General features: G+C 42.9%; 1 protein-coding gene across 3 annotated transcripts in view; it reads right to left on the bottom strand.

Annotated features, from left to right (window-relative positions):
• Positions 1 to 26,131, bottom strand: part of ccdc142 (coiled-coil domain containing 142) — a 157,526-nt gene extending 131,395 nt beyond the window's left edge. Inside the window, exons 1-4 of one of the 3 annotated variants that reach the window (XM_059649984.1) lie at positions 25,572 to 26,131; positions 17,445 to 17,595; positions 11,541 to 11,602; positions 3,625 to 3,754 (exon numbers count right to left, since the gene is read on the bottom strand). In XM_059649984.1, the coding sequence (XP_059505967.1) occupies positions 3,625 to 3,754; positions 11,541 to 11,602; positions 17,445 to 17,595; positions 25,572 to 25,790 (562 nt within the window). In that variant the 5' untranslated portion in view covers positions 25,791 to 26,131. The remainder of the gene's footprint in view (positions 1 to 3,624; positions 3,755 to 11,540; positions 11,603 to 17,444; positions 17,596 to 25,571) is intronic. The other 2 variants (XM_059649983.1, XM_059649985.1) reach the window with 2 other exon arrangements.
• Positions 26,132 to 26,284: the final 153 nt, after the last annotated feature.

Here is a 26,284-nt window from a genome sequence, read left to right as displayed (position 1 = left end):
CATCAGTAAACATCCCTAATTCTGACCTCATTATGGAGTGAAGGTCATCCATGAAGTAGCTGAAAATGGTTGGGCCTAGGGTACTATTTTGAGGAACTACTGCAGAGATGGTCTACAGCTAAGACGACTGACCTCAAACAACCATAGCTACTTTTTAGTGTGTTAGGTATAACTCCACCAGAAGAGAGATTACTAGTTTTCCCAGGAGTCCTTGGTGTCAATCTCACTCAAAAGCAGCACCAATGTCAAGGGCAGTAACTCTCATTTCACCTCTGGAGTTCATTTATTTTGTCCATGCTTGAACCAAGCTGTAATGAGGTCAGTAAATGGATCATCCTGGTGGAGCTCAAGCTCAGCAAATTACTGAAATGCAAATGCTGCTTGAAAGTACGGATGAGGACTCCATCCATAGTTTTACAATTGATTGAAATTTGACTGATGGAGTGATAATTGGCCAGATTGGATTTGTCCTGCTTTTTGTATACTGGACATTCTGGGCAACGTTCCCCATTTCAGCTAGATGCCAATGTCATAGTTGCAGTGGAATAGCTTAGATGGGGCTATGACAGGTCTTGAGCACAAGTTTTCAGTAATGACAGCATATTGTCAGAGCCTAATTCCTTTGTGATGCCTTCAGCCATTTCTTGATTTCATGTGAAATGAATTGCATTGGCTGGAGACTGGCACTTCTGGAGGAGGTGGAGATTGATAATCTACTCAGCAACTCTAGATGAAGATTGTTGTAAATGCTTCAGCTTCAGGTTTTGCACTGATCTCCTGGCCTCCCTCGTCACTGGAGGTGGAGATATTTGTGGAGCCATCTCATTCAGTGAGTTGTCTAAAAGTCCCCTTCCATTCACAAATTGAGGGGAGGGAATGGTCTAGTGGTATTATCACTGGACTACTAATCCAGAGGCCCAGATAATATTCTTGGGACACAGGTGTAAATCCTACTGCAGCAGATGATAGAATCTTAATTCAATATAAGTCTGTAATTAAGAGTCTAATGATGACCATGAATCCATCATCGATTGTCAGGAAAACCCATTTGGTTCACTCATGTCCTTCCAGGAAGGAAACTGTTTTCTCATGAATATGCCAGTGACTGACCACCACAGCAAACATATTTCAAAAAATAAAACTTGTCATCTATCAAGTTATGTTTCTCTCTGGGATTTAACTTGTTCAGTACTACTGGGATCGGAACATTTTCTAACAACCTGGTCAACTTGAACACATAAATTCCCAACAGCCCCTGTCATGCCCCTTTTTTAAAACATTTTCATTTTGTGTTTGATGCTTCTAATCCTTCCTGTGTTAATTTTATCATTCTGCATAACCACGTTAAATACCATCTTCTAGGTTATTCTTGCAGAGAACCAGAACCTACACCATTGCACGAATCTTAATTCAATAACACAAATGTTCATTCTGGAGACCAGTTACTAGTGGTGTACCGCAAGGGTCGGTGTTGGGTCCACTGCTGTTTGTCAGTTTTATAAATGATCTGGATGAGGGAGTAGAAGGATGGGTTAGTAAATTTGCAGACGACACTAAGGTCGGTGGAGTTGTGGATAGTGACGAAGGATGCTGTAGGTTGCAGAGAGACATAGATTAGCTGCAGAGCTGGGCTGAGAGGTGGCAAATGGAGTTTAATGCAGACAAGTGTGAGGCGATGCACTTTGGTAGGAGTAACCGGAAGGCAAAGTACTGGGCTAATGGTAAGATTCTTAGTAGTGTAGATGAGCAGAGAGATCTCGGTGTCCATGTACACAGATCCTTGAAAGTTGCCACCCAGGTTGACAGGGTTGTTAAGAAGGCGTACAGTGTTTTAGCTTTTATTAATAGAGGGATCGAGTTCCGGAACCAAGAGGTTCTGGTGAAGCTGTACAAAACTCTGGTGTGGCCGCACTTGGAGTATTGCGTACAGTTCTGGTCACCGCATTATAAGAAGGATGTGGAAGCTTTGGAAAGGGTGCAGAGGAGATTTACTAGGATGTTGCCTGGTATGGACAGAAGGTCTTACGAGGAAAGGCTGAGGGACTTGAGGCTGTTTTCATCAGAGAGAAGAAGGTTGAGAGGTGACTTAATTGAAACATATAAAATAATCAGAGGGTTAGATAGGGTGGATAGGGAGAGCTTTTTTCCTAGGATGGTGACGGCGAGCACGAGAGGGCATAGCTTTAAATTGAGGGGTGAAAGATATAGGACAGATGTCAGAGGTAGTTTCTTTACTCAGAGAGTAGTAAGGGAATGGAACGCTTTGCCTGCAACGGTAGTAGATTCGCCAACTTTAGGTACATTTAAGTCGTCATTGGATAAGCATATGGACGTACATGGAATAGTGTAGGTTAGATGGGCTTGAGATCGGCATGACAGGTCAGCACAGCATCGAGGGCCGAAGGGCCTGTACTGTGCTGTAATGTTCTATGTAACATTATCTATGTAAATTATGTGCCCATATGTCTCGATGTTTATCGCTTACTATCTTCTGCATTTTGCATCACTTGACAACATTGATATTATCGTCTTGAATATCTAAGTCAATGATATACGAGCCAAAAAAACTCAAGGTGTATTTGGAATTTTAACTATAACAATCAGCAATCATGATGATTAAAGATGTAATCATTAAAGACTTTCACCCCAGCAGTTTTTACAGAAGCACAGAGTCACATGGCATGGAAACAGACCCTTCAGTCCAACTAGTCTATGCCAACCATAATTATTTTGTTTACAGAACGGAAAGCAATTAACAATATGCAGGGCAAAGTAGCCCACTTGATTACCAGTCCATCCATCAACTTCAACATTCACCGAGAGAGGCTACAGAGTGGCTGACGCCTGACAGAGTGACATTAATGTGTACTAACCACCTGCACTGCACCAATGTTCTCAGAGTTCTTTAACAGGCCCTTCCAAATCTATGATTATCGTGAAGGAAAAGGGTAGCAGATGCATGGGAACACCATCACCTTCCGATTCATACACAGGATTAGAACAACAAAGATATTTGCAAGTTAACTGCTTGTACATGAACGACAATTCTATAAAGTGGAATTTAGTGGTCAGATGTAAATTAGTTATTAAAAATGCCAGAGTCTGTATCAAAAAATAAGATTTGAAGTAATGGAATATTTTTATTTTCTCTTGTTGTGCCAACGAAGTTAGATCTAGTTGTTTATTGTGAACTGTTTTTAAATTTAACAACAAAGGCTTTCAAATCCAATACAGAACACAGTCTTGGTTAAAGTCAAAATGGAGTTCCCTTGCCTAACCTCAACATCCCCAGCAAAACCCCCCAAAAATGAACATTTCTGTTACTGACACAAATCATCTTTGTGGCCCAAGTGAAACAATTTAGTGCACATATGTGTACTAATTTTTATTCGCTATAATTGTATTTTGTACCAGATGGGTTCAGGTTAAGTACATAAATCAACTGAACCATCACTGGGAATAGCAGCATTAAAAAAAATTCGCATGAAAATTAAAAAGTTGTTTTTCAGATCACTGCAATTTCTTTTTTAAAAATATCATAAGTTATGCCGATTGATTTCAAAAAGATGTTCATATTTCTCAATAACTCAAAAAAAAGAGCATATTTTCATTCAACCAACTTACCCGATCCAGTTAAGTAATCAGCCTTTTCACTCTGCATAAATTCCTTCGTTGTTATAGATTCCTTTGATGGCTTGGATTCTGGAGAGGTTAATGATGTCTGTAAGCCATTGCTCTCTTTGACTGCAGGGTTCTGGAATAAATAGCTTAAACAGTTAAACCAAATTATTGGGTAAATTCTCTCACAAACAAAAGGTGAAAAAGAGAAGTACGCAAGAAAGCATTTTTGGCAAACGTCATTTCTTCCCTTTCGAATCATGCAAGTCTTTAGACTGCAAGGTTTTTGCAGCACTTTACAGGTCAGACACAAGTTGACAGCAACAGATACAATCTAGTGTTTACTCAAAGAACTGCTAAGGCACATTAAGTTGGCAAATCCCAGGTTCAACTCTCCTGTCTTGTCCCAGCTAGCTGGTCTCAACTAATGTTGAGGCAATAAATAATGTTAGCATTGCTTTCTGAATTCCCATATTAGACAGGGAAAACTACTCAAGGTTCTGAATGTGAGAAGTGTGCCAACAGTGGGTGTTCGCTAAATCACAGAATAGTACAGTTCAGAATGAGGTCATTTCACCATAAAGTTGGCAAATGGCTTTTAATGAGTTTTTTGCACTATTCCCCAGATCTTTCCCCACATCCCATTTCTTTTTCCTTCAACAATTTATCCAATCCCTTTTTAAAAGCTTTCACTGAATCTGTTTGTATTATATGATCAGGCATTACATTCTATACTCTAACCAAGTATTGCACAAAGAATCTTATCCTTATGTTACCTGTTTCATTAACCAATTACCATAAATTACCTGGATATTGGTCCTTCATTTATTGAAATCAATTTTTAACTGCTTCTCTGCTCAAAAGACATAAATTAATATTCAAGTATGCTTTTAAAGATAGAATCGAGCTCACCAAAGCACATTCACCTTCAAACAGAATTTCCAATAGCCAGTGTTAAGGAAGACCCTGGGTCTTCGTCCTCCTTTTCTTCTCTATCTCCTTTACAGAGTCAGAGGTCTATAGCATGGAAACAGGCCCTTCTGCCTAACTTCTTCACGCTGCTCAGTCTTCACAATTAATCTAGTCCCATTTACTGACGTTTGGTCTGTATCACTCTACTGCTATCCCAATGTTTCTTAAATGACAAAATTGCATTTGCCTCTACCACTACCTCTGGCAACCCTTTCCAAACACTCACCACCCTCTATGTGACAAATCTGCCCCTCTGGACCCTTTTTAATCTCTCCCCTCTCACCTTAAATCTATGGCCTCTAGTTTTAGACTCCTCTACTATGGGGAAAAGCAGTCGGCTATCTACCTTATCTATGCCTCTCATGACTTGATAGATGTTTATAAGATCACTCCTCAGTCTCCTACGCTCTAGGAAAAATAGTTCTAGCCTATCCCATGTCTCCTTATGACTCAACCTTCCAGTACAGGTAGCATCTAAGTAAATCTTTTCTGCACTCTTTCTAGCTTAATAATATCCTTTCTATAGTAGGCCGACCAGGATTGCACAATGTATTCCAAATGTGGCAGTCTTGCATCTTGCAGTCATATCTCAATGGTGACTTTCAGATCGTACAGGTTTATTTCTAATATTACAACCAGACCATGATCAAGGCCTCAAATTATTGTGGTTTCAGATAGAACACCCCAAACTGTCAAGTTCCTGGTGGGAAAAGGTGAACTGCCTCCCTTTGCTGTTCACATGTCCATTTGCTTGGTTGCAAAAAATCAATTTGTCATGGATTTGAGTCTGGAGTGCCTCTCTGCCATATTTTAATCCTTCAGTAGGATTACTTATGCAGTGGAAGCCTTGTTGTTTCTCAGCTGTGCGGTTTTTCAACCTCTCAGTGAGCTAGAGATGCACAGAGATGGCAATGTTGCAGAATGGGATTCAGCACACTTGTGCATCGAAGGTTGTGTCTTCATTGAGGAGGTCCTCGAAGTGCCCTCTCCAAACAGTGTTGACTGCATCTCGGTCTTTGCGAGTGACTGTCCGTTACTGGAGAAGTCAGGTCTCCAAGGACGATCTGACAGAGGTTGCCCTCTGAGCCCAGGAACTCATTATAAGGCCTATTTCCAGGAGTTGGTAGTTTATATTGTCTCAGATCAAGAGTCTTATTCCTACTGGCCAAAGGCCATGGAACAATTACTTGCTACGTCAGATGACCAACGCCCCCTATCCCACTTCCATTTGAAAGCTGGTTTTCATTCAAAAGCTAAAAAAAAACTTATTTTTAAAAACACTGCACTCACAATATGGCAGTGTGGTGCCCAATAAATCTATTATCTACTCTTGTAAAAGGCAAGTAATTACCGTAACACTGTTAGATAAGGTCTCATGCAACAGGGGAAATAATGAATATGGAAGACTAAGATAACACAATTTTAAAATGGGACTCCAATTGCAAATGCTGTCCTCATGCAATATCAAAAACAAGCTTCTAGCAGGTATTGTTGGATAATTATCAGTGTTGGAATCTCGTCCACTTTGCTGCCCTAGTACAAAAGCATATAAGCAACTGCAGTATCTCCATTACCTCCCCAACAGCAGCTAAACCTAATCCACCAATCAAACCAACACTGTGTAGGTAGGATATTCATTACATTTCTGAACATTCCAACTGATTCTTCAACCCACAGCCTTTGCTCAACATGCCCCTGCTGAAATTATTGAGATCAGGAACTCAGCAGGTGAGGAAACATCAGTCGTGGCTCTATATACTCAACAATGCAGTAAATTAGTACATCAATGTCAGTCACTACACAATATCTGAAACCTATATGAACATATATATATTACACCATCAATACATTTTTTAATGATGCGTCTAACGGCAAACACTCTTAGTAGAAGCATAAACAGAGTATACTGTTCCTCATCGTCAATGAGACGAATAGGGACAAGAAGTCAGAAAGGGTTAGATCAAAAAAAAGTGACAGAAATGGAATTGGGCAATAGTCCAACAGGAAAGGAAAATACATCCAAGTGCGCGCGCGCGTGCACACACACACACACACACACACACACACACACACACACACACACACACACACACACACACACACACACACACACACACACACACTCGCTAGCCAGTTCCGGGGTAACAACTTGCATTTGTTCAAAAGTACCCTAAAACATTACACAATTGAACAAAATTTAAGAAGCAAAAAAAAATTGAGGCAGGTTGCCAAAAGATTTGTCAAAGGGACAAGTTTTAAGAAAGAGACGAAGACAGGCCAAAAGATTTTAGGAGGGAATTACAGAGCAAGGGGCCTAGGCAGCTGAAATAATGGCTACCAACAATAAAACAAAAATATATATCAGTTTTGTGTCAAAAAAACAGTATTGGATAAACACATAATCTCAGAGAACTGTAGAGCGAAAGGAGATGTCACAGACAGACAGTGGAGATACTTAAAGGGTTCTCTCATGTTTGTGGAATACAAAAGATGGGAAGCTGAATAATATGATAAGTTTTAATCTGCAATTTGAGAGGGAGAAGGGAGAATCTGAAGTGTCAGTATTGCAGTTGAACAAAGGGAACTATGGAGCTATGAGGGAGGAGCTGGCCGAAGTTCAATGGTTCAATACCCTAGCAGGGATGGCAGTGGAACAATAATGGCAGTTACTTCTGGATATAATGCAGAAGGTGCAGGATCAGTTCATTCCAAACAGAAAGAAAGATCCTAAGGGGCGGCAGGGGTGGCCGTGGCTGATGAAGGAAGTTAAGGACTGTATAAAGATAAAAGAGAAGAAGTTTCACATAGCAAAGATGAGCAGGAAGCCAGAGGACTGGGAACCTTTAAAGAGCAACAGAAGATAACTAAAAAGGCAATACGTAGAGAAAAAATGAGGTACGAAGGAAAACTGGCCAAAAATATAAAGGAGGATAGTAAAAGCGTTTTTAGGAATGTGAAAAGAAAAAAAAAATGGTTAAGTATAAAATTGGGCCCTTGAAGACAGAAACGGGTGAATTTATTATGGGGAACAAGGAAATGGCAGAAGAGTTGAATAGGTACTTTGGATCTGTCTTCACTAGGGAAGACACAAGCAATCTCCCAGATGTAATAGTGGCTGAAGGACCTAGGTTAATGGATAAACTGAAGGGAATTTATGTTAGGCAGGAAATGGTGTTGGATAGACTGTTAGGTCTGAAGGCTGATAAGTCCCCAGGACCTGATGGTCTGCATCCCAGGGTTCTTAAGGAGGTGGCTCTACAAATCGTGGATGAGTTGGGAATCATTTTACAATGTTCTACAGATTCAGGATCAGTTCCTGCGGATTAGAGGGTGGCTAATGTTGTCCCACTTTTCAAGAAAGGAGGGAGAGAGAAAACAGGGAATTATCGACTGGTTAGCCTGACATTAGTGGTGGCAAAGATGCTGGAGTCAATTATAAAAGATGAAATTACAACTCATTTGGATAGCAGTAACAGGATAGGTCAGAGTCAGCATAGATTTGCGAAGGGGAAATCGTGCTTGACTAATCTTCTGGAATTTTTTGAGGATGTAACTATGAAGATGGACAAGGCATAACCAGTGGACGTAGTGTACCTGGACTTTCAGAAAGCCTTTGATAAAGTCCCACATAGGAGATTGGTGAGCAAAATTAGGGCACATGGTACTGGGGGCAAAATACTGACTTGGATTGAAAATTGGCTGGCTGACAGGAAGCAAAGAGTAGTGATAAACGGGTCCCTTTCGGAATGGCAGGCAGTGACCAGTGGGGTACCACAAGCTTCGGTGCTGGGACCGCAGCTGTTTACAATGTACATTAATAATATAGATGAAGGCATTAAAAGTAATATTAGCAAATTTGCTGATGAAACAAAGCTGGGTGGCAGTGTGAAATGTGAGGAGGATGTTATGAGAATACAGGGTGACTTGGACAGGCTAGGTGAGTGGACGGATGCATGGCAGATGCAGTTTAATGTGGATAAATGTGTTGTTATCCACTTTGAGAAGAACAGGAAGGCAGATTACTACCTAAATGGAGTCAAGTTAGGTAAAGGGGAAGTACAACGAGGTCTAGGTGTTCTTGTGCAACAGTCAATGAAAGCAAGCATGCAGGCACAGCAGGCAGTGAAGAAAGCTAATGGCATGCTGGCTTTCATAACAAGGGGAATTCAGTACAGGGCCCTGATGAGACTGCACCTGGAGTACTGTGTGCAGCTTTGGTCTCCAAATTTCAGGAAGGACATTCTTGCTATTGAGGGAGCGCAGCGTAGGTTCATGAGGTCAATTCCCGGAATGGCAGGACAATAGACAATAGGTGCAGAGTAGGCCGTTTGGCCCTTCGAGCCAGCAGCACCATTCATTATAATCATGGCTGATCATCCATAATCGGTATCCTGTTCCTGCCTTATCCCCATAACTCTTGATTCCACTATCTTTAAGAGCTCTATCTATCTCTTTCTTGAAAGTATCCAGAGACCTGGCCTCTACTGCTCTACATTGGGGAAACCAAGCGGAGGCTTGGGGACCGCTTTGCAGAACACCTCCGCTCAGTTCGCAACAAACAACTGCACCTCCCAGTCGCAAACCATTTCCACTCCCCCTCCCATTCTCTTGATGACATGTCCATCATGGGCCTCCTGCACTGCCACAATGATGCCACCCGAAGGTTGCAGGAACAGCAACTCATATTCCGCCTGGGAACCCTGCAGCCATATGGTATCAATGTGGACTTCACCAGCTTCAAAATCTCCCCTTCCCCTACTGCATCCCTAAACCAGCCCAGTTCATCCCCTCCCCCCACTGCACCACACAACCAGCCCAGCTCTTCCCCCCCACCCACTGCATCCCAAAACCAGTCCAACCTGTCTCTGCCTCCCTAACCTGTTCTTCCTCTCACCCATCCCTTCCTCCCACCCCAAGCCGCACCCCCAGCTACCTACTAACCTCATCCCACCTCCTTGACCTGTCCGTCTTCCCTGGACTGACCTATCCCCTCCCTACCTCCCCACCTACACTCTCTCCACCTATCTTCTTTACTCTCCATCTTCGGTCCGCCTCCCCCTCTCTCCCTATTTATTCCAGTTCCCTCCCCCCATCCCCCTCTCTGATGAAGGGTCTAGGCCCAAAACGTCAGCTTTTGTGCTCCTGAGATGCTGCTTGGCCTGCTGTGTTCATCCAGCCTCACATTTTATTATCTTGGAATCTCCAGCATCTGCAGTTCCCATTATCTCTGGCCTCTACTGCCTTCTGGGCCAGAGCATTCCATATATCCACCACTCTCTAGGTGAAGAAGCTTCTCCTCAACTCTGTTCTAAATGGCCTACCCCTTATTTTTAAACTGTGTCCTCTGGTTCTGGACTCCCCCATCAACGGAAACATGCTTACTGCCTCCAGAGTGTCCAATTCTTTAATTATCTTATACGTCTCAATCAGATCCCCTCTCATCCTCCAGAACTCAAGGGATTATCACATGTTGAAAGATTGGAGTGACTGAGCTTGTATACACTTGAATTTAGAAGGTTGAGAGGGGATCTGATTGAGACGTATAAGATCATTAACGGATTGGACACTCTGGAGGCAGGAAGCATGTTTCCGCTGTTGGGTGAGTCCAGAGCCAGAGGACACAGTTTAAAAATAAGGGGTAGGCCATTTAGAACAGAGTTGAGGAAAAGCCACTTCACCCGGAGAGTGGTGGGTAATGGAATGCTCTGCCTCAGAAGGCAGTGGAGGCCAAGTCTCTGGATACTTTCAAGAAAGAGATGGATAGAGCTCTTAAAGATAGTGGAATCAAGGGTTATGGGGATAAGGCAGGAACAGGATACTGATGGTGGATGATCATAATAAATGGTGGTGCTGGCTCGAAGGGCCGAATGGCCCACTTCTGCACCTATTGTCTGGGCTGGACAGTATTGAAATACTCATGTTGAAGCTTTCAACAGTAGATGAGTTAATGGGAATAGAGACAGATGACGTTGCAGAGACAGAATGACATGGATTTGGTGATGGCATGGAAGTTCACCCCAGGTTTAAATTCATCCTCACACAATAGTCAAGGAGAGTGATAGATTCATGGTTAGGGATTGAGGTACGATGGTGTCTGAAGACAATAGATTTGTTCTTCTTAACATTTAGATAACCAAATTGCCAGAGATCCCTAGACAACAGCTTGCAAATCCACAACTACTTCCTTCCAGACAGCAGCAGGTACTTAGGAACACCACCAGCTGCAAGTTCCCCTCCAAGCATACATCGCTGTTTCTTCATTGTTGCAAAGTCAAAATCCTAGAATCCCTTCCCTAATGGTCTTGTCTGTCTACCTACAGCAAATGGACTGCAGCAGTACAAGAAGGTAGCTCACTAGCATCTTCTTGAGGGCAGGTGGGGATGGGACAAAAAAATGCTGGCCAGCAGCAATGCCAATATCCCACGAGTGAATAAAACAAAATTCCCAGTACTGAATGCTGGACAAAGAAACCTACAGCACAGGAACAGGCCCTTCGGCCCTCCAAGCCTGCGCCAATCAAGATCCTCTGTCTAACCTGTCATCTATTTTCCAACGGTCTGTGTCCATTTGCTCCCTGCCCATCCATGTACCTGTCCAAACAGTAATACAAATCACAAGCAATGAAGAGGTCAGTTGAAGCCAGTTGGTACATGAGGAACCAGAAATTGTGTTTTTCAGATTATCTTTCCAACAGCAGTATTTAGATAAGAAGTAGGAGCTAGTCAAGTATAGGTCCTTGATAGGTCACCTACACAAAACAGAAAACCGAGGGAGATAGCAAAAGGAAGAATGAAAACACTAGTTAACTGAAGAGTTTTGAGGTAAATTTTGCAAGACCTTGTCACACCTTGGTACAAGGTCTCCCAAAACTTATCTTTACGTGAAATGGAGATAGGCAGTGATCACCTTCAACACATGGTGAAAAGAATTAAATTTAAATAAAGCTTACTTTATCTTCAGCTGAGGAAGTCACTGCCAATTCACGAGTCTTTGGAAATGATTTTTCCTTACCTAAGGAAAAGGAAATTTAAAATTATCTTTCAGCGATAATGGGAACTGCAGATGCTGGAGAATCCAAGATAACAAAGTGTGGGGCTGGATGAACACAGCTGGCCAAGCAGCATCTTAAGACCACAATGCTGCTTGGCCTGCTGTGTTCATCCAGCCCCACACATTGTTATTTTAAAATTATCTTTAACCTTTACTCCAGTAAATACCAGACTCCAAACACCCAAGCACCTACCCTGTTGAATAAGAATGAAAGAAAGAATTTAAGTTCTAAGTCATGCCTTTCAGGAACCTAGGCCATCAGTTTTTACAACCAAGTTCCTGTTAATGAAACAAAAAGAACTGTGTATGCTGGATGTCTGAAACAAACAAAAACAGAAATTGCTGGACAAGCTCAGCAGATCCAGCGGCATGTGCACACAGAAAACAGTCAATATGTTGTGTCCAGTGACCCTTTTTCAGAACTGAACCGTTCTAAAGAAGGATTACTTGGCTCTGTTTTCTCTCTGCAGATGTTGTTCGATCTGCTGAGTTTCTCCTGCAACTCCTGCTTTTCTCTTTTTAATTTCCTTTTGAAGTGGAGTCACTGCTAGAATATAAGGAATCGTAATGTTGCATAAAGATCTGCAAAATAAATTATCATGACATTGTTTTATAGATATTGGTTGAGGGGAAAGTATCAGCCAGGACACCAGGAAGAAGACTCCTGTTCTTGAAATACCATGGGATGGAATTACAATTTGTGCTTAACTTCTAATCCAAAAGATGGTTGTATCAGGATTGCTGTTCTCTGTTACGTATCAAAATGTTGTCTTGCATTATGTCCTCAAGACTATAAAGTAGGATTCAATCCATAACCTTCTGACTAATAACTGACAGCATGCCAAAGCTGATACCTAGCAACAGAACATGAAGGACCAACATCCTGGTGGATGAGTTTGCTAGCGTTATTAGAAAGAATTTCAACCAGTTCAGCAGGGGATGGGAGACGCAAACTGTTAGTTTAATAATGACATAGAATCAACAACAACAAAATCAGAAATGTTGGTAAAACACAGCATGTTAGACTGTGGAGAAAAAGCAGGGCTTAAGTTTCAGGTGCAGTGATCCTTCTACAGAACAGTTCAGATACTACTAAAATAAGGCAAGATTAGCCAAAATCAACAAGATAATTAGATCGAGGCTTTCAAAACGGAATTGGCACAATTTTAGGACCTAGCGTGTTCCCTGTAGGGTGAAATGCAGAAGCACAAATGTCAGAGAGCTCTGAATGTCTAGGAGTATTTGCAAGGATGTTGCCAGGTTTGGGAGGTGTAAACTATGCAAGAGGTTGAATAGGCTGGCTACTTTCCCTGGAGCAGCAGAGTCTGAAGAGTTCCCTTAGGAAGGTTTATAAAATCATAAGGGGCATGGATATGGTGAATAGCCAAGGTCTTTTTCCCAGGCTAAGGGAGCCCTAAACCAGACAGTATAGTTTTAAGGTGAGAGGAGAGAAATTTAAAAGGGACGTAAGGGGTGCCTTTTTCCACACAGAAGGTGGTATATGTATGGAATGAGCTGCCAGAGGAAGTAGTGGAGCCCCGGACAATTACAACATTTAAGTGGCACCTGGATGGTACACAAATAGAAAGGGTTTAAAGGGAAATTGACCAAATGCTAGCAAATGGGACTGGACTAATTTCAGATATCTGGTCAGCGTGGGTGAGTTGGACCGAAGGGTCATTTTCTAAGCTGTACAACTAAGTGACTGGATAAGAAGGAAAAGACAGGCTTTTAACGGGTACAAAGGAAGACAATCAATGGAATTCCTTGTACAGTATAGAAAGTGCAGAGAGTAACTCAAGAAAGCAATTAGGACATCAAAGAGAGAGCAAAGAAAAAACAGGTGAAATTATGAGCCGTCCCAAGATATTCCATGACTATCAATTGGAATAGGATAACTAGGAAAAGAGTACTGTCCATTAGGGACCATGGGGGCAATCTGTGAGTGGGCCCAGAGGGCTCTGGTCAGTACTTTGCATCTGTCTTCACTTTGGAGGAGGAGGATGCAGGCACAGAATTCAAGAAGAGGGACTGTGTGGTTCTTCAGCAGTTTGAAATAGGGAGTGAAGATGTATTGGAGGTTGTAGCAGGCTTAAAAGTAATCAAACCCTCAAGTCCAGATGAGTTGTATCCCAGGCTGCTGTGGGAGGTGAGGGAGGAAATCATAGGGGCTCTGACTCAAATTTATAATTCTTGTCTGGACACAGGTGAGGTGTCTGAGAATCAGAGGACAGCTAATGTAGCTCCACTTTTTGAGAAGTGTGGTAGAGATAAACCAGTGAACTGTACACCAGAGAGTCACACATCAGTGGTAGGGAAATTATTGGAGAGTATTCTGAAGGAGAGAATTAGCCTTCACTTGGCTTTGTCAGAGGGTTATCACACCTACAAAATCTGGTCGACTTTTTCAAGGATATGATCATGTATATAGATGAGGGTAGTGCTGTTGTCATGATCTATATGGATTTCAGTAAAGCCTTAGTGGTAGGAGTCAGACGCCAGAGGTAGAAGGCTGTTTGTGTCACCAGAAGCCAGTGTCCAGTGACTTACCTCGAGGATCACTGATAACAAAGTGTGGGGTTGGATGAACACAGCAGGCCAAGCAACATCTTAGAACACAGAACATAGAAAAGTGCAGCACAGTACAGGCCCTTTGGCCCACAACGTTGTGACGTGGAATAATCCTAATCCAAAAATAAAATAACCTAACCTACATTCCCCTCAATTCACTGCTGTACATGTGCATGTCCAGCAGTCGCTTAAATGTCACTAATGACTCTGCTTCCACGACTACCATTGGCAAACTATTCCATGCGCTCACAACTCTCTGGGTGAAGAACCTCCCTCTGACGTCTCCTCTATACCTTCTTCCTAACACCTTAAAACTATGACCCCTCGTGGCAGTCAATCCTGCCCTGGGGAAAAATCTCTGGCTATCGACTCTATCAATGCCTCTCATTACCTTGTACACCTCGATCAGGTCACCTCTCTTCTTCCTTCACTCCAGAGAAAAAAGTCCGAGCTCAGTCAACCTCTCCTCGTAAGACAAGCCCTCCAGTCCAGGCAACATCCTGGTAAACCTCCTTTGCACCCTCTCCAAAGCCTCCACATCTTTCCTATAATAGGGCGACCAGAACTGGACACAATATTCCAAGTGTGGTCTCACCAGGGTTATGTAGAGCTGCAGCATAACCTCGCGGCTCTTAAACTCGATCCCCCTGTTAATGAAAGCCAAAACACCATATGCTTTCTTAACAACCTTATCCACCTGGGTGGCAACTTTGAGGGAGCTATGCACTTGGACACCAAGATCCCGCTGTTCCTCCACACTGCTGAGAATCCTGCCTTTAATCCTATATTCAGCCTTTAAGTTCAACCTTCCAAAATGCATCACGTCGCATTTATCCAGGTTGAACTCCATCTGCCATTTCCCAGCATACTGTCAATGTCTTGCTGATGTCTGCAATAGCCCTCGATACTATCAACAGTACCTCCAACCTTTGTGCCATCAGCAAACATGCTAACCCACCCCTCAACCTCCTCATCCAAGTCATTTATAAAAACTACAAAGAGCAGAGGCCCAAGAACAGAGCCCTGCGGGACACCACTCAGCATTGACCTCCAGGCACAATACTTACCATTTACAACCACTCTCTGCCTCCTGTCAGCCAACCAATTCTGAATCCAGACAGCCAAATCACCCTGTATCCCATACCTCCTGACTTTATGAATGAGCCTCCCATGGGGAACCTTATCAAATGCCTTGCTGAAGTCCATGTACACCACATCCACTGCTCGACCCTCGTCAACCTGTCTCGTGACAAGTTAGGAGCACAAAAGCTGACATTTCGGGCCTAGGCCCTTCAATCAGAACTGCAGGGTCTCTTATTGCCTGATAAGAAAGAATTGTGGATGACACTAAGATTGGCTGGGAGCTTAATACTAAGGAAAAGGTTTACAGGAGGATTTCAACAGATTGGTCAGATGGGTGGACCAGTGGCAGATAAAATTTAACACTGATAAGTGTAAGATGATGCAGTTTTGAAGACGTAACAAGACAAATGGGCACTCAATGAATGATAGGACGCTAGAAAGCTCACAAGAACTGAGGGATCTTGGGGCATTTGCCCACAGGTATCTGACGGCAGAAGAACAGATTAATATGGTAATTAAGAAGGCACATGGGCCAGGTGCTGGCACAACAGCATAGAGGTCTTTATCAGTCCTAGCACTACTACAGCATAGAGGTTATGTCTGAGCTGCACAAGTCTTTGGTTAGGTCACAGCTGGAGTGTTTTCTAGTCATTGCACTATAAGAAAGATGTAATTGTACTGGTGTGTTTGCAGAGGAGATTCACCAGGATGTGGTCTGGGATGGAGCACTTGTGCTATGAAAAAAAGGCCGGACTGCTTTAGTTATTTCCTTTGGAACAAAAAAGGCTGAGAAGGCAGGACATTTAGCGTGGATTTGAGAACTTTTCTTTCAATCAGAAGTCGGTGGGAATCTGAATTGCATTGCCTGGGAGGATTATGGTGGTGGGAAACCTCACAACCTTTCAAATGTTCTTAAATAGGCACTTGAAATGGCATAAAATTCAAAGTCATGGACCAAGTGCTAGAAAGTAGGACCAGTGTAGATTGTGAGCAGTTTTTAAGAGAATAGAGGGTCAGAAATATGATGCCATCTTCAAAAGGAAAAGGAGACAGTGATAAAGCAGAAAATTAGAGCCAGAATGCATAAATTAGTACTGGTCATTAGTAAACTGCTAGAGTCTGTAAGCAATGGACAAAATTACTAGGAGGAATGATGGTTGACTTGAGGTCACACAGTCAGTTAGATGGAATTATAAAGGCAGCTTGATGAAGGCAAGAACTCAAAAGACCAAGGATAACTCCAGCTAAGTAAGAAGGTTCTTCTCCTTGATTAGCATATGATACATTATGGGAGACAGTAGTATAGTAGCATAGTATCATAATATTAAAGATGTATAACCCAGAGGCTTAGGTGAATTCCCTGGGGACTCAGGTTCAAATGTCCCTACACCAGATAGTCGAGTTTAAATTATTGAATTAAAAGGAAAAAGTTGGAGTATAAAACAGGGATAATGTTGTTATTATTCATCATGGATCACTGATCAACGAAACACTTTTTTTGTTACAATGACCCTTCGGGGAGGAAATACCACCTTTACGTACTTTGGCACTGAGTGACTCCAGACCAACAGCACATTATTTGACTCTTAACTGCCCTCTGAAATAGTCTAGTCTATTTCTCAGTTCAAGGGTAACTAGGTCATACGCTGGCTCTTGCCAGCAAAGTCCAGATCATATCAAAGAATAAAAAACAAAACAAAACCTCCACCAAGCCTCTCCTTCCATTGTTTGAAGCAACACGTTCTGCTTAACATATGCATTAAAGTCTTTCTCAGCAGCCTTGAAATTTTAGAATTTTCTTTTTTGCTTTACCTGCAAGAAGTGAACAAAGTACTTGACTTGGAATCTACACAGAATACTATATAATTTCTGTATGGGTTTACTTCTTAGTGCTATGTGAAATTTTAGAGAGATACAAAGCAATGACAAAGGGGGGAAGCTAAATTATGAGGATACCAAATTTGAGTAAGTCTTGGAAACAAAAATGAATTCAGTATAAATTCTCAAGCTCTTCTAAAGAGTCAGGGTCACTTAAAATAAAACAATGCGCACTCACATTTGTTTATTTTTGGAAATTTCTGAACTACTATTTATTTTAGTAAAGGACTTGAATTGACTCAACAAGGTAGAAAATATTGTGGCTCCTTACTCGATTTGGTGAAACTTTCGGTTTCTGCTGGAGAAACCCTTTTTTGTCCCATCAAAGGGCCCAAAGGAAGCAGAAAACCTCCAGATGCCTGTGACATTTTCTCAATTGTGAAGGCACCAGAATTCAACCATGAATGTGCTATATCAGTTTCCTGAAAGTGCAAAATGAAATGAAATAAAATTGAAGAAATTTCAACATTACAAGTAAAATAACATCTTGATCTTATAGTAAGGTGTTAATAATAACAGCATATTCACCGGGATCAAGTTCACCAGGGAAGAGGAGAACAATCAACTCCTATTTCTAGACATAACAGTGGAACAAATGAACAAAGGTGAATTCCTTACCAGTGTATACAGAAAGACTGCACACACAAACCAAATCCTGAATTACAACAGAAACCACCCTGGCGTCCATAAACAGAGTTGTGTCAAGACTCTGTTTAAACAAGCGATAACTCACAGCAATGCTCCAGAGCCGTGCAAAAATGAAGAGGAACACCTATATAACAAAGTGTGGAGCTGGATGAACACAGTAGGCCAAGCAGCATCTCAGGAGCACAAAAGCTGACGTTTCAGGCCTAGACCCTTCATCAGAAAAAGGGGATGGGGAGAGGGTGGTGAAATAAATAGGGAGAGAGGGGGAGGCGGATCAAAGATAGATAGAGGAGAAGATAGGTGAAGAGGAGACAGACAAGTTAAAGGGGCAGGGATGGAGCCTGTAGAGGTAAGCATAAGTGGGGAGGAAGGGAGGGGATAGGTCAGTCCAGGGAGGATGGACAGGTCAAGGGGGACGGGATGAGGTTAGGAGGTAGTGAATGGAGGTGCGGCTTGAGGTGGGAGGAGGGGATAGGCGAGAGGAAGAACAGGTTAGGGTGGCGGGGACAAGCTGGGCTGGTTTTGGGATGCAGTAGGTGCAGGGGAGATTTTGAAGCTTGTGAAATCCACATTGATGCCATTGGGCTGCAGGGTTCCTAGAGGAACACCTATACAGAGTCTCTGAAGGCAATGGCTATCCTAACAGCTTCGTCTGCTGATACCCGGCAAACAACACCAAGATGACAATGTACATCGCAACACACTGGCCACCCTACCCAATGTTAGGAACACATAGGAACTGACTACAAGACTCCTATGACCTCTTGGGAGAAGAATAGCACACAAACCAACAGCCACACTTTGCCAGTTACTCTCAAAGACAAAAGGCCCCATACCCACAGTGAACAAGACAAATGTGATATACAAAATACCATGCTGCAATTGCAAGAAACACGACGTAGGACAGGCAGGCATGAAACTCGCCACCAGGATACATGAACACCAACCCGCAGCAAAACGGTACAACCAACTCTCCCTCATTTCAATACACTCTGATATAGAAGGACATCAATTTAACTGTGACAAAGTTACAGTACTAGGACAAGCAAGGCAAAGACAAGCACAAGAATTCCTAGAGCCTGGTTTTCAACTACCAATGCAGTTAACAACCATGTTGAAATAGATCCTATCTATATACCACTAAAATACAAAACCAGAAACAAGACAGCCCACCATGACAGACAGGACCATATAAATTCAGAGCGGGACAGAACAACAACACTTCAATGGAGGTTACACAGCACCAATGACGTCACCTAGAAGGGAGACAAAACATTTGTAGAAAACCAGTCAGCTTGGCGAACCAACCAACAGCTCCAACCATAACCTGAGCTACAGATCTTCATTAAAACATTTCAAAGCATGTTTCTTGCTGATATTCAGTAACGTCTTCATTATTAAACTCTGCTCAAGAAAGTAGAACAAATGGATATCAATAACTTATTAATAATAAACATGAAGGAAAATTGAGAGGAGATGGGCAATCATGAAATAGAACACTTTTGGAGGTGGCATCTTTCAACCAAGGCTCTATCTGCCCATTAACTAAATGTAAAATATCCCATGGCTCTGTTTGAGGACTCACATTTGTACAGAGGATTCAACATACCAGAACATTCCAAAGAAAATTCAAAGGATAGCAAGAGTAATTTAAAACTTAAGTATTGCTGAAAATAAGAGACAACTCATCAGCACAGATGCAAGAATTTGAAATATTAAAAGACAGCAACAATACAAACAATGAGAAAAGTATGCTGACCGGTTGCCAATTCAGCTCTGGTCAAGATGTTGCCAGGGAGATTGCAGTAGGGAACAATCATCTTAAATTGGTTGTTAGTGCATTTCTTATCACACTTGGGTTTGTAATGTGGTGCACTGACCAGAAGCTGCATATTCAGAAATATCAAAACAGGAGAAAGTCATTCATCATTGCGCCTATTCTGCCATTCTATTACATCCAAGCTGGTCATATGTTTCAAAACCACTTTTCTGCAACATCTCCATATCACTTGATGCAATTCATTTCCCATGGTTTCTTTGGTTTCTCTGTCTTGAACGTGCAAATGATTGAGCTAGCGTAGCCCTCTAGGGGGGACAATTCCAAAGATTCACCACTCATTAAGTGGAAAATTCCCTCTGCCTCTCAAAGGCCTATCGCTTATTCTGAGATAATGCTCCTTGGTTCTAAGGCTCACCAACCAGAGTAAAAATTGAACTACTGACATGCTCTCTAAGAACTTCATAGGTTTTAATGAGGCCACTTTTCAAACTTCAAAATTCTAGACAGTGCAGGCTCAATTTCCTCAGTCTCTGCTTATAGGACAATTCCACCATCCAGGAATTAGTCTAGGGAATCTCTGTTGCAAGAAAGAGCATAAATGTGGTGGCATTTAGTGGGAAGCCAGAGGATTGGGAAGCTTTTAAAAACAATCAGAGGACAACTAGAAAAGCAATAAGGTGGAGGGAGAAGATAAATTATGAGAGTAGGCTAGCCAGTAATATTAAAGAAGTTTGCAAGAGGTTTTATTTTAGATACAACAAACATTTTTAATGAAAGGCACCTATTGGATCAGAAGTGTGACAGTTGATCAAGAGCTCTGCATAATCAGTGTAAAAACACACACAAAGTATTAGAAACGTATTGTAGAGGGTATGCACATCACTGTGATACTTCATTTACCACAAAAGTAATAATGCAACTTTGCCTTAAATAAAGCTTAACAACAGAGAGTCTTCTCACTTGCACCCTCAACTGATTACTTGGACATCACGCAGATCGCAAAAATACAGTGAATTTCCAGTATTTGAGATACATAATTTTTGCTAATCTATTCAGTGTGCCAGTTCATAAGGTTCCGTTTAAAACAAAGTTTGCTGTATATAAAAGGGTAGAAAGAGGCAAGAGTAGATATTCGGCCACTGGAAAAAGAGGTTGACAAATCAGTAATAGGGAACAAAGAAACAACAGAGGAACTGAACAGATATCTGGTAAGAGTCATCACAGTGGAAAACACTAGTGGCATATCAGAACTTCAAAACAATCAGGGGCAGAGGTGAACATAGTAGCCATCAGTAAGGAAAAGGTGCTGGGAAAGCTGAAAGGTCTAACTTAGATAAATCACCTGGAACAGATGGTCTACACCGTAGCGATCTGGAGGAAAAAGCAGAGAAGATAGTGAGGGCATTGGTGGTGATCTTTCAGGAATCACTGGAGTCAGGGGATGCTGCAGAGGACTGGAAAATGACTAAAGAAGGGAGGGAAGCAGCCAACAGGAACGGTGGGGCTGAGGAGTATTGGGAGGAGGTTATATGGGGGTGGGTAGTATAAATGTGAGGAGGTTGAGGGTAGGGACTGAGACTAGAAGAGCAATTCTAGACTGTGGCTAGGCAGGTTAGCCTGACCTTGGTCGTTGATAAGATTTTGACTGCATTTGTAAGGATGAGACTGCAGAATATTTGGAAGAGCATGGTAAAATAGAACTGAGTCAGGAAGCTTCATGGGAGGTCAAAGTTCACAAATTGTTAGAATTCTTTGAGCAGGTAACAAGCAAGTTAGACAAAGGAGAATCAGTAGATGTGATCTATTTCAATTTCTAGAAGGCCTTTGACATGTTGCCACATAGGACGCTACTAAATAAGACAAGAGCTAATGGTGTTAGGGACAAGATACCGACATGGATAAATGATTGGCTGACTGGCAGAAGATAGGAAGTAGGGATAAAGGGGTCTTTTTCAGAACGGTAGCTGGTGGCTAATGGTGTTCTGCACATGTCAGTGTTCAGGCCACAACTATTCATGTTAAACATTGACAATCTGGACAAAGGCACTGAGGGCATTGATGCTAAGCTTGCAGATAACACAGGGATAGGTGGGGGACAGCTGGGTTGAGGATGTGGACAGGCTGCAGAAGGATTTGGACAGACTAGGAAAATGAGCAAAGTAGTTGAATACAATGTGACCAAGTGTGATTTTACATACTTTGGTAGGATGAATAGAGGTGTAAACTATTTTCAAAATGGGAAAATGCTTTGGAAATCTCAAGTACAAAGGGACTTAGGAGTCTTAGTTCAGGATTCTGTTAGGACTCAAACAGGTTCAGCTGACACTTAGAAAGGCAAATGCAATGTTAGTAGTTATTTCAAGGGAGAGCTAGCCATTTGGATACAAAATTGGCTGTAGGGTAGAAGAAAAGGTGGTGGTGGAGGGTTGTTTTTCGGACTGGAGGCCTGTGACGAGCAGAGTGCCACAAGGATCAGTGCTGGCTCCATTGCTTTTTGTCATTTTTAAAAATGATTTGAATGTGAACATAGCAGGAACGATTAGTAAGTTTGCAGATGACACTAAAATTGGTGGTGCAGTGGACAGCCAAGGGACCTTGATCAGATGGGCTGAAGGCCCAAGGAGTGGCAGATAGAGTTTAATTTCACTAAGTTGCATTTTGTAAGGCAAATCAGGGCTTAAAGACTTAATGGTATGGTCCTCGGGAGTGTTGCTGAGCAAAGAGACCATGAGATGTAGGTTCATACTTCCTTGAAGGTGGAGTCGCTGGTAGACAGGGTAGTAAAGAAGACACTTGGTATGCTTGCCATCATTAGTCAGTGCATTGAGTATTAGAGTTGGGCTGTCATGTTGGTTCGGCCACTTTTGGAATACAGCATTTGAATCTGGTCTCCCTGCTATAGGAAGGATGTTGTTAAACTAGAAAGGGTGCAGAAAAGATTTACAAGGATGTTGTTGGGGTTTCAGGAATTGAGCTATAGGGAGAGGCTGAATAGGGTGGAACTATTTTCCCTAGAGCTTTGGAGGCTGAGGAATAACCTTATAAAAGTTTATAAAATCATGAGGGGCATGGATGGAGTGAATAGCCAAGGTCTTCTTCCCAGGCTACGGGAATTCAAAACTAGAGGGCATAGGATTAAGGTGAGAAGGACAAGATTTAAAAGGGACCTGAAGGGCAACTTTTTAACAAAGGGTCACGTGTATGGAATGAGCTGCCAGAGGAAGTGGTGTAGGCTAATATAATTACAAAATTTAAAAAGCATCTGCTTGAGTACATGAGTAGGAAGGATTTTTTTAAAATTCATTCACAGGATGAAGACATCACTGGCCAGGCAGCATTTACTGCCCCATTCCTAATTGCTCAGAGGGCAGTCATGAGCCATCCATATTGCTGTGGATCTGGAGTCACACGTAAGCCAGGCGAGGTAAGGCTAGCAGTTTCCTTCCCTAAAGGACATTAGTAAACCAGATAGGTTTTTCCAACAATCGACAATGGATTCATGGTCATCATGTTCCTGGAACATTATCTGGGTCTCCGGATGATCAATTCCAGTGATAATACCACTGGGCCAAATCCTGACAAATGGGTCTAGAATAATTTTGGATATGTGGTCGGCATGAATGAATTGGACCAAGAAGTCTCATTACATGTTGTACAACTCTATGACTCTATACTCTGCTGAGGCTGCAGTCAGACTGCATCGGAACAATGGTGAACAGTTTTGGGCCCTGTGACTAAGGTAGGGTGTGCTGGCATTGAATGGGGACAATTTACAAGAATGACCAATCAGACGAAGGGCTTATCATATGTGAGTAGTTGATAACTCACAGACTACACTTGGATTTTAGAAGGATGGGGGTAGGTGGGAGATCTGATTGAAACTTACAGAACACAGATGCCTGAATAGACCTGACCTGGAGAAAACGAGAACTGGGATAAAGAGGCATTTCTCCAGAGTGTGGTCAATTTGTGGAATGCAATGCTGCAGAAGCCAAGCCATTGAGTGCATTTAAGACAGAGCTAGATAGGTTCTTGATTGGTAAGGGGATCAAGGGTTAAGGACAGAAGTTACGGGGAGAATGGGTTTCAGAAACATATCAAATGGTAGAGCATTCAAAGAGCTAATCCTGTTCCTAGATTCATAGAATCCCTACAGTGTGAAAACAGGCCATTCAGCCAAACAAGGCCACACCACTCATCCAAACAGCATTGCACCCAGGCCCATTCCTCAACCCCTGCATTTCCCATTTCTAACCCACCTAACCATCCCTGGGTACGAGGGGCAACTTAGCATGGCCAATCCACCTAGTCTTTGGATTGTGAGAGAAAACTAGAGCACCCAAAAAAACCCATGCAGACAGGGGGAGAATGGGCAAACTCCACAGACAGTTGCCTGAAACTGGAATCGAAACCAGGTCCCTGGTGCTGTGAGGCAGCAGTGCTAACCACTGAGCCACCATGCCACCCTATCTCTACAGTTTGGAAACAGACCCTTCAGCCCAACAAGTTCACACTGACCCATCCCCTGTAACTCACCTAATCTCCACATCCCTGAACACTACAGGCAATTTTTCATGGCCAATCCACCTAGCCTGCACATCTCTGGGCTGTGGGAGGAAACCCACACAGACATGGGGAGAACACGGAAACTCCACACAGACAGTTGCCCGGCAGTGGAATCGAACTTGGGTTCCTGGCACTGGGTCAGGCAGCAGTGCTAACCACTGAGCCACCATACCGCCCATCTTATGGTCTTCTATCCTTTCTTAGATACGGTGTCTAAACTATACACAATACAATTATATTCATTTACAGGGACACATACTTTTTCTCTGAAATTAACAATGTATTGGGAGTGTGTTACAGAGATAGTAGGAACTGCCGATGCTGGTGAATCTGAGATAACATGGTGTGAAGCTGGATGAACACAGCAGGCCAAATAGCATCAGATGAGCAGAAAAGTTTGATGTTTCTATCCTGCTCCTCTGATGCTGCTTGGCCTGCTATGTTCATCCAGCTTCACACCATGTTATCTCTAATGTATTGGGAGTCACTGATTCCCTCACTGTTATTTGGTCAGAAGCCTGGAACTCCTTTTCCAACAGGACTGTACATGTATCTACACCAAGCTTGTTAATGAAATTCAGTCATTACTGGCTAAGCCAACGAAAGTTCTTGGAGCGTAGGTACACCCACACTGCTGTTAGGAAGGGATTTCAAGTCTTCACCCAACAATAGTAAAGGAATGATAATATAATTCCAAGTCAGCATTACGTGTAGCTTGGAGGGGTCCTTTTCCTGTTGAATGTCAAGAGATCATGTGCTTGAAAGGTAGACTCAAAAGAGACTTTGTCAGTTGCTGTAGTGCAACACAGATAGCAGGAATGGCTGCTATGAGTCCAAGTGAAAGGACCGATTATTGAGGATGGATCAGAGTGCCAATAAAATGAATTACTTTGCCCTGGATGATATCAAGCTTCTCGAGTGTTGCTGAAGTTGCACCCATCCAGGCAACTGGAGAGCATTCCATCACAAACCTGACTTATGCTTTGTCAATTACATTGATGTGGAGATGTCAGTGATAGTAAGAACTGGGCCAGTGTTGAACCGGGCTGGACAAGGTCAGAAATCAAAAGACACCAGGGTATAGTACAGGTTTATTTGAAAGCACAAGTTTTCTGAGCCTTATTAACACCTGAACAAGGAGTAGGGCTTCGAAAGCTTGTGTTTTCAAATAAACCTGTTAGGCTGTAACTTGGTGTTGTATGTTTTTTGATCTTGTCGATTGGAGTCATTGAGGAGACAGAGATAATTATTCACCACAGAATTCCCAGGGACTGCTCCCTACCCTCAAACGCCTCACATTCACACTCGCCCCCACCTCCCCATTCTCCCAAACCCCACCGTTCCTGTTTACATCACATGATTCGCCAGAGCAACGGCCCAAGAACGACAGAAAACATCGCTCGCCTGTGCACCAAAACGAGAGGCCGCGACCCCGATCCTAGTGCTGGTCCCGTGGACCGTCGATCCGCCATGTGTTAAAATCGGTCGCTCTGTACGATCGCTTGGCGGTGACCGAAACTCTTCAAACGGGTTCCCCTTGACCCCCTCCAAAACACCTCGCCCCACCCACAAACTGCTGTCAAGACCCGCTGTCCTCGGCGGCACTGTGCAGCAAGCCGGCATCTGACTGGCTGCTGTCCCCCCATAGCGACCACAGGGCTGCCGCGTGCTTATCAAACCAGGCCGCGATTGGAGAGCGGCCCCTTCCTTGGAGACGGAGCAGTGAGTTTCTGGAAAGCCGGGGGATGCCGCCGATGACGTTGTGACCGTTGGCTGGGGGGAAGAACAGTCCGGGTGGATAATTCAGCAGGATTAAGCAAATTTATGGTGCTGCCTTATGAAATCGTGCTCGGTCATTATATCCAGAAGTAATACGGCAGCTATACAAAACCCTGGTTAGACCCCAGAGATGGTAAGAACTGCCGATGCTGGAGTAGTATCAGAGATATTGGGAACTGCAGATGCTGGAGAATTCCAAGATAATAAAATGTGAGGCTGGATGAACACAGCAGGCCAAGCAGCATCTCAGGAGCACAAAAGCTGACGTTTCGGGCCTAGACCCTTCATCAGAGAGGGGGATGGGGAGAGGGTTCTGGAATAAATAGGGAGAGAGGGAG

Source organism: Stegostoma tigrinum, chromosome 1 (genome assembly GCF_030684315.1).
Source record: "Stegostoma tigrinum isolate sSteTig4 chromosome 1, sSteTig4.hap1, whole genome shotgun sequence".
NCBI lineage: Eukaryota > Metazoa > Chordata > Chondrichthyes > Orectolobiformes > Stegostomatidae > Stegostoma > Stegostoma tigrinum.
This window is presented reverse-complemented; position numbering and strand designations above follow the sequence as displayed.